General features: G+C 42.5%; 1 protein-coding gene across 1 annotated transcript in view; it reads right to left on the bottom strand.

Annotated features, from left to right (window-relative positions):
• Nucleotides 1–2,668: 2,668 nt before the first annotated feature.
• Nucleotides 2,669–11,526, bottom strand: part of VARS2 (valyl-tRNA synthetase 2, mitochondrial) — a 31,851-nt gene continuing 22,993 nt past the window's right edge. The window contains exons 22-29 of the mRNA XM_018565558.1: nucleotides 9,725–9,803; nucleotides 8,828–8,955; nucleotides 7,979–8,131; nucleotides 6,467–6,667; nucleotides 5,762–5,873; nucleotides 4,360–4,550; nucleotides 2,957–3,061; nucleotides 2,669–2,795 (exon numbers count right to left, since the gene is read on the bottom strand). Of these exons, the coding sequence (XP_018421060.1) occupies nucleotides 2,721–2,795; nucleotides 2,957–3,061; nucleotides 4,360–4,550; nucleotides 5,762–5,873; nucleotides 6,467–6,667; nucleotides 7,979–8,131; nucleotides 8,828–8,955; nucleotides 9,725–9,803 (1,044 nt within the window). The 3' untranslated portion in view covers nucleotides 2,669–2,720. The remainder of the gene's footprint in view (nucleotides 2,796–2,956; nucleotides 3,062–4,359; nucleotides 4,551–5,761; nucleotides 5,874–6,466; nucleotides 6,668–7,978; nucleotides 8,132–8,827; nucleotides 8,956–9,724; nucleotides 9,804–11,526) is intronic.

Raw genomic sequence — 11,526 nt, 5'->3', positions numbered from 1 at the left:
GCTTTGGTCTGCACAGAGTCTAGTGGTTGCAGACCTCTTCTTCTTTTGTTTCACATGCCCCCCACTAGCTTCAGCACTGCCCCCAACCCCCCCCGTGCCTCCCCTTCCCCCACACTGAGCCACTATTACCTGGCTTCTCCCCACTTTTTCTATGTCCCGGAGCCTGCTCAGTCTGGGTACTGACGAGATGCTCCGCCTCCTGCAGAGCCCGCACTGTACTGAGAGCCGCACATTCCTTCTGACAGCCGCTGCTTGAGTCAGTGAGAGAAACCCCCGGAGCCTCTGTGCCGCTTCAATGATGACCAAGCCTGCACGTCATCAGAATTTTCTCAGGGACAACCAGTTGGTGACCACAGTGTTAGAGAGCTATTCAAAATGAATGATGTGGTTAGGTGAATGGACCATTGTAACGGGATAGAGTGAATGGGCCCTGAAGGAAAACTAATCGGCCCCACGCATCTTCGCAGAGAAAACTCAGAACGGTGACAGGTCAGCTTTTATCTGTATGCACACTTAGCACAGCTCAGACATGGGAACGACTTCAGCATGTTGCCAGTCAGCCTCTTCTCCCCAGACAAACAGGGCTGTATCTATCATAAGGCACTTATAGGCCAGTGTCTGGGGTAGCAGGGTAAAGAGGTCACCACCAAACCTCAACATTTAGAAATGGTGGAACTTTTCTTATCCTGACATCTCTGGCAATTTGTGACAGAAAGAGAACTGTAAGGAAAAGAGGATGCAAGGGACCTTGAGGAGTCAAAAGGCTTTTTTTAGTTCAGGAAGCATTAAAAGATCCTGTCAGCGGGACTTTCATTTAAACAACAATCTTCCCATTGGAATATTTGAGCATTTTATGCATGTTAATTATCTATAAGGCTGTGTTCACACCTAGGCATAACGAATATGCACGTTTGTCACGCGTTTGGGGCTTGCGTTTCGCTGTAAAAAACGTGCGACAAACGCGCGTTTCCGAGGGCTACTTGGCTGTATCCCAATGGAAACGCGCGACAAAAACGCCCCAAAGAAGCTCCTGTACTTCTTTGGACGTAGGGCGTTTTGTAGCGCGTTCATACGGCCTGTAATACGTCCAGGTGTGAACCATACCCATAGGAAATAATGGGATTCCGGTGTTTGACTGTTTTGCACAACGTTCGAATGCGCTACAAAACGCCCAGGTGTGAAGCAAGCCTCCTTTGTGTAGACATTCTGAGACTTCTGTTGGGCGGAAGAGCATAGGAAATTAATACTTCTTTACTCCATCAAGTGGCCATAATGTGGCATTATATTATATCTGACCTAAAAAGAACATATACTAAGAATGTTTGTTGTTGCCTCTAAGGTTAAAGTAGTATTAAGGTCTGAGTAAAAACGGCCTAGCACCTTTTTTCTCCCCAGTCCCCCCCACACTTACCTGTCAGCTATGCTCGTCCCCACCTCCGGTCCCGAAGCGATCCTCCGCTCCCCAAACTTCCTGGTTGCGGGGGGAGGATACTGATGGCAGAGGAGCCATAGGCTCCTTCTGCCATCAAAGAGAGAAGGATCGTGGTCTGCCACAGTTTTGTGCGTGTCTATAGACGCACACAGCACACAGCCTCCGGCAAAGGTGGGTCTCCTTGTAGGAAATTTTTTTTTAAAAAGGCTTTAATATCACTTTAACAGCAATGAAGATCACCAGCACTCACAGGATGAAGCAAATCCTTGTGTCACTATGTTCGCCCTCATGAAGGGACCCTCCGTGTTTCCGAAACGTTGGCTATGCAATATATGTGACATGATTCTTCAATAAAAAAACACAAGCATTTACTTCATCCTGTGAGTACTGGTGATCTTCATTGCTGTTCACCTTGGATATGCACGGCGCCATCTGTGGACATCACTATGAGCATCACTGCTTTTTCAAGCACTGTAGGTCCTGACTGCTGTGTGGTGTGCAGACATCTTTGGTTATCGTGTTTTTGCCTCTATCCGCACAGAATGAACATTCATAAAGATTGGCAGGGCAATGGCACTGCAAAACGTTTATAAACAGACCCTCTAGTGTCATGAAATGTATCAAGTCAGATGTCATTGTCCAAGAATATGATAGAAGGTGTGAATGTTTGTGACGGCACCCTGTTCTGACAAAATCCAGCTCTACAATGGTGTCATGATGTCCGGGACACATGTGGTCTCACACAACTGCCATCTGGCCCGGACTTTATGGCATAAGGCATAAACTTCTCAGTAAACATCCAAAACATCAGCATATTATTGTTCTGTTCTCACATTGTAAACAGTAATTTTTTTCCATTATTTTTTTTTATTGTTTTCATAAAAAATACTTGTTTTTGTCTATATTATACATATAGGAACATATGAGAATCTTGGTCTCAAACCATTGATAAGATATGCCTACCAGTATACACAAATAAAGCAAATAAAGCTTACAGTCATAGCAAACTTTATGGTAGAAATTGTCAGTTGATGTTTTAATCCGACTGGTTGATGAGGGGAAATCAAAGACCATTCTACAGTCTGAGGCTGGAGGCCGAGCAGCCTGGAATCTCACTGACCGTCACGGCCACACGGGGGTGATGGAGATCTACATGTTAGACCACAAGGATGACCCAATGAATGACCCGGTCTTGCTCTGCTCCACTCAAAAACACAATGATCAAGGTTTACTGTACACATCCTTTTGCAATACATTCAGTGACTTCATGATGTCATTCTGGGTTAATTCAGTTCTGCAACATCTGCCGCAAAGTTCTTATTGTTTGCTGCAGTCTGGAGATTTTCAGGTGTACCGAGCTATCCTGCAGAGAAAAACAAGACATCTTAATACACGTAAGTAGTAGTAGTGGTAGTAGTGTCTGCATGCTTCCTCTATGATGACTGGTGTGTCAGCTACGCAATCTAATATGTCACTCACAGACAGAGGACGAGGCACATATATAAAACAACATCCCCACGGTACCTCATTGTCTTCCTCCTCACGCGGATTCTTGCCTTGAAGCTGACGCACTAACTTCTCCAGTTTAGGTTGCAGCTTGCCAAGCTCTGACTGCGGGTCAACCAATCCCTGGTAAATAAAAGACAATACTAATGAAGGATTTGTGAAATAATGCCCTCCTTCCATCTGGAAGAGAGATTACAATATGAAAGGTAATTAGGTTTTAGTAGTGGTCATTGATGCCGAACTAATTTAAAGGAACAATGAGTCTTGCTGAAAAACGTAGCACCAGAAAAACATACATGTGACATATGTGAGCCTACCTGCCCAACTCATATAATAGATACAAATATTTACAAACATATAATCAGAACATCCTCAAATTACTTCAGTACCCTAGCCCCGTGTTTCTCCATCTTTTTCAGGCATGGCACCCTTTAAAAGTATGCAAGATCTTGCAGGACCCCGGTCTAAAATGTAAAAAAGTAAAAGATGACATGCGATTCCCCCCAAAACTATACCAGACCATTATCCTAGATAGGAGTTTGGTATAGATTTTAAGGTGGGACTCCATGCACAAAGAAAAAACTGATGTGGATTTCCCCCCTTCACATCAGAGTCCCCTCCCTTTTTACATCAGGAGCCCCCCATAACAACAGAAGCCTTCCCTAAAATCAGAAGCCCCCTTCACATCAGAAGCCTTCCTCACATCAAAAGCCCCCTTTCGCATCAGTAGCCTTCCTTATAATCCGAAGCCCCCTTTCACATCAGAAGCCTTCCTCACATCAGGAGCCCCCTTTCACATCAGAAGCCTTCCTTAAAATCTGAAGCAGCCTTCACATCAGAAGCCTTCCTTATAATCCAAAGTCCCCTTCACATCAGAAGCCTTCCTCACATCAAGAGCCCTCTTTCACAACGGGAGCCTTCCTTAAAATCTGAAGCGCCCTTCACATCAGAAGCCTTCCTCACATCAAGAGCCCCCTTTCACAATGGAAGCCTTCCTTAAAATCTGAAGCTCCCTTCAAATTAGAAGCCTTTCTGTTAGTTATCACCACAGTGAGGCTGCGGCAGCATGGCGGAAGGCAGGATAGAGAGTATGTCTGGATGGAGGGGACTTATGTCCTCTGAATGCTGGGGAAGGTCCTGGATACAGCCCATCCTAGATCAGCATCACACATTTCCAGAGTGCTGGTGGCCAGCTTGTCTGCACCATGGAAATGGATGATACTGTGAGAATATTTGAAGGCACCCCTGACAATTCCACAAGGGATTCCAGAGTGCCATGGCACCCTGGTTAAGAAAGGCTGCACTATCCTATCCACAGCTTTGGGCACCATCTTTCACTGTATCCTTGTATGGGTCACACAGACACTTTAATAATGACAGTTCTCTTAAATCTAGTCCCACTAGAGGCAGAAGTTTCTGACCTGAAGATTCATATAAACCCGGCAGTTATCCATCACTTCCTCAGCAGCCCAGCCAATCCGGTCATCACCATCCTGAGAGATAATACTGGACAGCTGAATATGAAGAGGGCCTGACAGTGACAGCGTCCGCATTGGGGACAGGAAAGACTGAAGAGAGGCCAGGTCCTCTTCCCGGGAACAGATAATGTGGACTGCAGTGATTAAAAAAATAAAGATGAGACAAGAGATAAAAGAAAAATGGCTTATATAAGAGGCCACTTACATTACCAGCAGCTTTCCTTACCAACATCCAGTATAGAAACAATTCAAGAAATTATTAGGGACTTTAAAGTGTATGTAAACCCATAGGAGAGTGCTGCCAAGGAGAGATCTGTCAGCGTTATCACAGGAGGCCAAGCGGGACGGTGAAGGAGGAGACAGGCAAATCAGGATGGAGAGCGATGCAGGGAGGAGACAGCTGTCACAAGAAGCCAAGCCGGCGGTGCAGGGAGGAGAGCGCTGTCAGCGGTGTCACGGGAAGCTGAGCTCTCCTCCCTGCACTGCCCACTCAGACACCTGTGACAGGCAAGTCGGGATGGAGAGCGATATACAAACACTCAGTGATCAGCTGATCGCTGAGTGTTTGTAAATAACTGAGGACATAGTATGCTTACTGTGTCCCCAGTTATGAATGAACGGGAAGTGCTCTACATCACTTCCTGTTCATTCATGATTGTGGACATAGTTCCTGATGCTGTCTCCACAGTTTATGGATGGACAGGAACACTCAGTATAGAGGCTTCCCGTTCATTCATAACAGGAGCTGCAGAAAAAGAGATTGAGGACTCTGTGTCCTCAATCTCTTTTTCTATTTCAAAAGGGAAATATCAGGGGTCTGTTTAGACCCCCAATATTTCCCCAAAGCACCGGACAGTAAGGTTACTAAAAAAAAAAAAATTATATTAAAAAAATAATGTTAAAAAGGTTAGGAAAAAAAATGTTGGTTTTAGTTTCGGCCTGACAAATTTTTTATCTTCTGTTTGGTCTAAAAATGTCATTTTGGTGCATCTCTAGTGCTAACAGTCGATGAATTGAGGAAACAGGGAAAACATGGAGGAAAAACAATAGTGTAATAAAAATATATATAAAAATTAACTGCACCAATAAGCAAGCTAACAGCTACAAGGCACTGGAATGTACACACACTGTGACAGTGTAGACGTGAAAAATGAATATCTAAATGTGCCGAGCTACAACACTGAGCAATACAAAAAAACAGTAAAAGTCACAGATTCTTTTATAGTTTTTTTTGTATTGCTCAGTGTTGTAGCTCGGCACATTTAGATATTCAAAACCAGAAATATACCACAAGAAATAATAAATCAGAAGACTCCACATACCACGCTCACTCCTATCTACTCACCTTCCGGTCTCGCCTTGGTCAGGCTGAATTCGTTCCTCAATCTGCGCAGCGTCCTGATTACTGAGTGAACAAAATCAAAGTGTTCCACTTCCTCAGGGTAATTCCAATGAGCCTGCGAGGGGAAATCAAATCACCAATAATAATAGGCACATGTAAAATACTAAGACTAATCAACAAGGAATTCTGTGATTGGGTGAGAGAAGAGGAGGGGCGGGTACCATAATGTACGTGATCTATACCCTTAAAACAGACCAATTATCAGATATATTTTCTCATCATATCATCATCAATCATCATTTTAGGAGTCTGCACGCTAAATAATGTGTAAGTGTAACGCAGGGGTAGCCAAACTCCGGCCCTCCAGCTGTGGTGAAACTACAAATCCCATGATGCATCTTTCCCCGGGAGTCATGTCTGTGGCTGTGAGAATCTCGCAATGCCTCATGGGATTTCTAGTTCCACCATAATCATCATTTTAGGAGTCTGCACGCTAAATAATGTGTAAGTGTAACGCAGGGGTAGCCAAACTCCGGCCCTCCAGCTGTGGTGAAACTACAAATCCCATGATGCATCTTTCCCCGGGAGTCATGTCTGTGGCTGTGAGAATCTCGCAATGCCTCATGGGATTTCTAGTTCCACCACAGCTGGAGGGCCGGAGTTTGGCTACCCCTGCTGTAACACTACACAAGTAAAAACCTCCCTTACCGTGAGTCTGGGTGTTGGGTACTCAGCAACACAGACGCTGGGCGCACTTTGTGAAGGGGCAGCTGGAAAACGTTGCCACAGCTCTTCTGACAGGTACGGTGTAAATGGGGCAAGAAGGCGAAGGGTATTCTCTGCTCCCCAGTAGAGTACTTGTTTGGCATCAGCAGCACCAGGTCCTTTCAGGATGGGTTTTACAGCTTCCTGTGTTGGAAGAGAAGATAACGAAACCCCTGCATGGGTATGCAACCAAGGCTTTCATAATAGAGGGCATCTAAGGATAACAGACAAAAGATGTGTAAAATGAATTCCTATAAGGCCTCAGGATATCCCAGCTCAGGAATGTCTTAGGAGAGATTAATTTCTTGGCACAGCTTAAATGTTCCTGGAACATGCAAAGCCCAAATAGGACAGATCCTCACTATGAATGAAATCTACAGCTTATTTTTAGCATTTATTAATACTGTAACCTATATATAAATAACAAATAACCGCCAGGCAAACTGATATGTGCACATCTGTACAAGTGCACATCTGTACAAAATAAGTCAAGGCACCTGGACGTGCTGTATTTTTCTTGAAGACGTTTCACTGGTCGCCCAACCAGATTTCTCAATTCAGAATGACTTGTACAAAAATTCTCTGGGAATAAATATGGTGAATGTTGTTCCAATCCACATAATCTGTTAATTGCAACCAGCATGGGGTCAGAGACCTCATGGAGGTAAGGTATTGATTGCATTTGAATAATTTTAGTCTAGGAGGTGTTATTAACCTGCCCAGAGAGAGGTGTTAAAACAGCATTGTGTGCGGCATATCAGTGTGTGTGAAGGTCGTCGCCCCCCTCTATTCAAGCTTGGCTTCTCCATGCTGGTTGTGATTAGCAGATTATGTGGATTGGAGCAACACTCACCGTATTTATTCCTATATAAATTTTGTACAGGTCATTCTGAAATGAGAAAGCTGGTCTGATGACCAGTGAAACGTCTTCAAGAAAAAAACAGCAAGTCCAGTTGCCTTGACTTATTTTGTACAGATATACTATGACCTGGATGAATGAAAACCTTCACACACACTGATAGACTACATTGCAGTATACAATAAAGCTTGGTCTACTTACCACCCCACGAAAAAGCCGCATCACATTGAATAGGTCATCTTTCTGCTCTCTCTCCATTCAGGAATCGGGTCAGAACTCTACAATGCAGTACAGCCTGATCTGATTCACATTACTGCTCCCTCCTTCTCAGAGTATAAATGTTGTGCAGGGAATAATAGGAAGCCAAAATAAACTCAAATTCAGGCACATTAGCTATATTACAAATACATGTTTTAATGAATACATAAATGGATTAATTGGTGGCTAACATTTGCCTGGAGTTCAATGTTAATGTTTACTAAACCGTAGTCTTATGACTTCATTACAAAGAAGATCTCCCGCTAGTAGTTATTTATAGGTTTAGAGCTTCCCTGATGAATGCTCCCATCCATTGCAGTGTAGCTGGGTATACCCACCACATAGACATCGCAGAAGCTCTGTAACCAGAATGAATGAATGGCCCCAGCAGCTCCATGAATCTCGAAGGCCTGGAATTTACTCTCACACTCCTCCGTTGTGTGCCGCAGACGATCCAGAAGCCATCGGTCAATGGGGGCCTGAGGTCTGAGCTAGCATGAGAAATTGTATAAGTCACAGTCTATTCAGTATAAGGTCTCATTCACACAACTGCATAGGTCTAGACAGAGGATTCCTGTGGCAGGAATCAGTGGATTCTAGTGGCTGGAATCATGGGTGGTTGCGGACCGCTGCGGCCAGGAAGCCTGCAGTAAGCAATGACGGGCTGACAGGCGCCGCAGCTATTCACATGTATCCTTACATCCAGTGGTCACCTGTGGCTAGAAACATATGTCTGATCCTGGGCAAAGACAGGTTGCATCCAGGCTTGGTCTTCTGTCCCTAGGCTCAAGAAACCATTGGATGTTCAGATACATGTGAAAAGCAGCAGACAGCTGCAGCTCCTCATTGTTTTAAACAGGCTTGCTGCTGCAACTGTCTGCACCCACTTATGATTCCAGCTGTAAGAATCTGCTGTCTTTTGCAGCTGTAATTCCACTATCCGGACTCACGCAGACGTGTGAATGAGGCCCAAGTTTTAATCTGAGCAGTTCAACAAATAAAAAGCAATTTTGCTAAATTTAGTACATTTGTTAAAAGCAGGCAGAAAAAGAAAGAGCAAAACATTTTACTGGGCTCTGCAGGAGTAATTTCTTTGAAAAAATAAACCACATGCAAAACAGTGTGCGATATCGGCTGAAAGTGATAGGAGAGCATTGAGGTCATGTGACTTTAGGAAGAGAGCTTACCTGATCCATTGGCAGTGGAGTAAAATTGTCGCCCAAAGCCGTTAGTGTGAATTTCACTCCGTTCCAGATTTTATTGCAAAAATGGCGGACGGCGAGTACAGAGGCAACGTCCAGATTAATATCGTCTCCTGAATCAAAGTGAAGGACATATGAACAAACAAGCAAAATCAGAGGGAAAAATATTGCAATCTAATAAAGACAACTTCTACAAACAACAGCAAAAAGTTTCCCAGCACACTCACCAGCCAGCATGGTTGGTGCAGTGACACACTGGGGGTCTCAGCTGCCGTTGTGATGTGCGGGGCCCTTGTGTGTCCCTGTGCCTTTTAGGAGGTTGATGCCTCCTGGCGAACCTGCACCCAATTTTATATTTTGCTACATGTGCTCCAAGATGGAGACTCTCATAGGTTAGAGTTAGGACCGCACTACATAGAGGGGCCTTGACCAGGCAGTGCGGCTTTCACCTATTCTGCAGAAGACGAGTATCTAAAACCTCTGTTTTTAACCTTAGTGGTTAGACATGTTTGTTTTTTTTGCATGCTGGCTGGGAAACTGTTTGTTGTTGTACTGTATAAAGCCCTTCCATGTGCACTTGCTTTAAAGCTGGTTATGAGTTGATGAGTGCATTTGCCATTTGTTTGGCTTGACTGCTCAGGAAAAAAGGCTTGCTCACATGTGACTAGGAGCAATTATCTTATATGGTTTGGATAGCTAGCCACAATCAGCCACACTATCAGTATCGGTACAGAGTGGAAGATTTTTGCAATACAATCTACTGCAACCGTACTCAGCATATTTTTTCATGCACAACCTAGCCTAACATGTACATGACCTGAAATTATTAAGAAACATTTAGAAAGGTGAAGGATAGAGTGTTCAGTACAGGTTTCCTCTCACCTTGTACTCTATGAGAGCAGAGAGCGAATCGAAGGGCATCCGTACCACACTCAGGGATCCCATTTGGGTAATCTTTTAACTGACAAGTAAAAGACATGTTATTATGGAGAGTGAACTCATTGTATATGTGACATCTTATCCACGAGTCTTTGAAAATCCACTCCCTGCCTCGGGTATAAATATTGATCACATAGCTCTTTATTCTTCACATTAAGGGTGATACGATTACAGCTCATAACTACTGTATATACTTGTTACATACAACAAATGTGCCTCTGATCCATCAACTAAGTTTGTTGATTATTGGTCCTTCAAGTGCATTAAAGGATATCTAAACCCAAGAAAAAAAAAAATAATAATATATCGCAGCATGCCAGAGCTCTTGCAGAAAAGTAGATATTCTGCAAGTACAGAAACATTCCTGATGAAATATGTATAATCCGCGCTAAATAGATGTGGATGCCTTAATTAAATAAATAAATGAATCCCTCTATCTTAGAGCAGCTGTACTAGGGACACTAGGGTTAGATAGTATGTATGTAACTGAATGTTCAGCGCTCAGGATCATCAGTGAGTGAATAAACTCAGTGTTGGTGTATTAAGCTTAATAAGTATTAATAATCGATAATAACCAGTGAATAAAAGTTTCAAATTGTGCACGAATCCATAAAATAAAATCTCAGATCTAAAATACCAATAATGCAAAAAGTAGCAAAGTGAAGACAAATAATCGTTAATGGGATGCGAGTCCAAAATTAGATAATTAGTGAATTAGCAATAGAAATCCCACACCGCAGTGTCCACGTCTAAATCCCCTCTGGGGTGCGCACTCACCAGACCAGTTTATATATAAAATTGATAAGGAAAGGACTGGATCATATTTAAAATTAGGTGATCATATTATACATAAAAAAGATTATTTATTGGTTAAAAAGCAATTTAGATCAAATTCAACATTTAACCCTTTTGGTGTTAGGGTGTCCAGATCTAAAAATTGCTTTTTAACTAATAAATAATCTTTTTTATGTATAATATGATCACCTAATTTTAAATATGATCCAGTCCTTTCCTTATCAATTTTATATATAAATATTTTATATATATTTTAAATATATTTTAATAATCTGTTCTTAAAGGAACCCCCCCTATTTTTGATGAGATATTTTACCCACATTTGAGATATTTTACCCATTTTTGATAGTGTGCATAACACCTAAACACCCATTCTAATAACATATATTTGATGTATGTTATGAATATGATTAACTAAATTTCCTTATAGGAGGGCTGTTTGTTAGTGAGGCGGCAGCTAGATAATTAAACAGCATCTTAAATTATGGCTTAATGAAATGGCCGTATTGAGAAGAATTGTGTTGGGGTGTTTCTGTTTTAAATGCGTTCTGTTTTAAATGCGCTATGTTTTAAATGTGTTCTATATTGTATTTATGCCATTAAAAAGAGTCATATTTTTCTTTGGGGGATCTACTATGTTCTTAGCTAATTTCGTTTTAAGGCTAGGTACTCTCCTGTAGATCACTTTCGGTTTGCTTGGCAGAATCGGGCCCAGAGTCCTATCCTTTATTAGGATATGCCAATGCTTGTTGAGGATGGACTCAATTTGTTTGTGCTGGGCTGAGTAGTCAGTAATAAATGTTAAAGTTATGGGGTCTTTGGATCTTGTCGATGCTTCCAGTAACTTCAGTCTATCCTTCTTCTGAATTTCCGTTTGTATTTTGTTTAGAGTATTACTAATATATCCACGTTCCTCAAACTTCTTCACCAGGGTATTGGTCTGTTCAAAA

The sequence above is a fragment of the Nanorana parkeri genome, unplaced genomic scaffold, assembly GCF_000935625.1.
Source record: "Nanorana parkeri isolate BGI_ZX_2015 unplaced genomic scaffold, ASM93562v1 scaffold857, whole genome shotgun sequence".
Classification (NCBI taxonomy): Eukaryota; Metazoa; Chordata; class Amphibia; order Anura; family Dicroglossidae; genus Nanorana; species Nanorana parkeri.
This window is presented reverse-complemented; position numbering and strand designations above follow the sequence as displayed.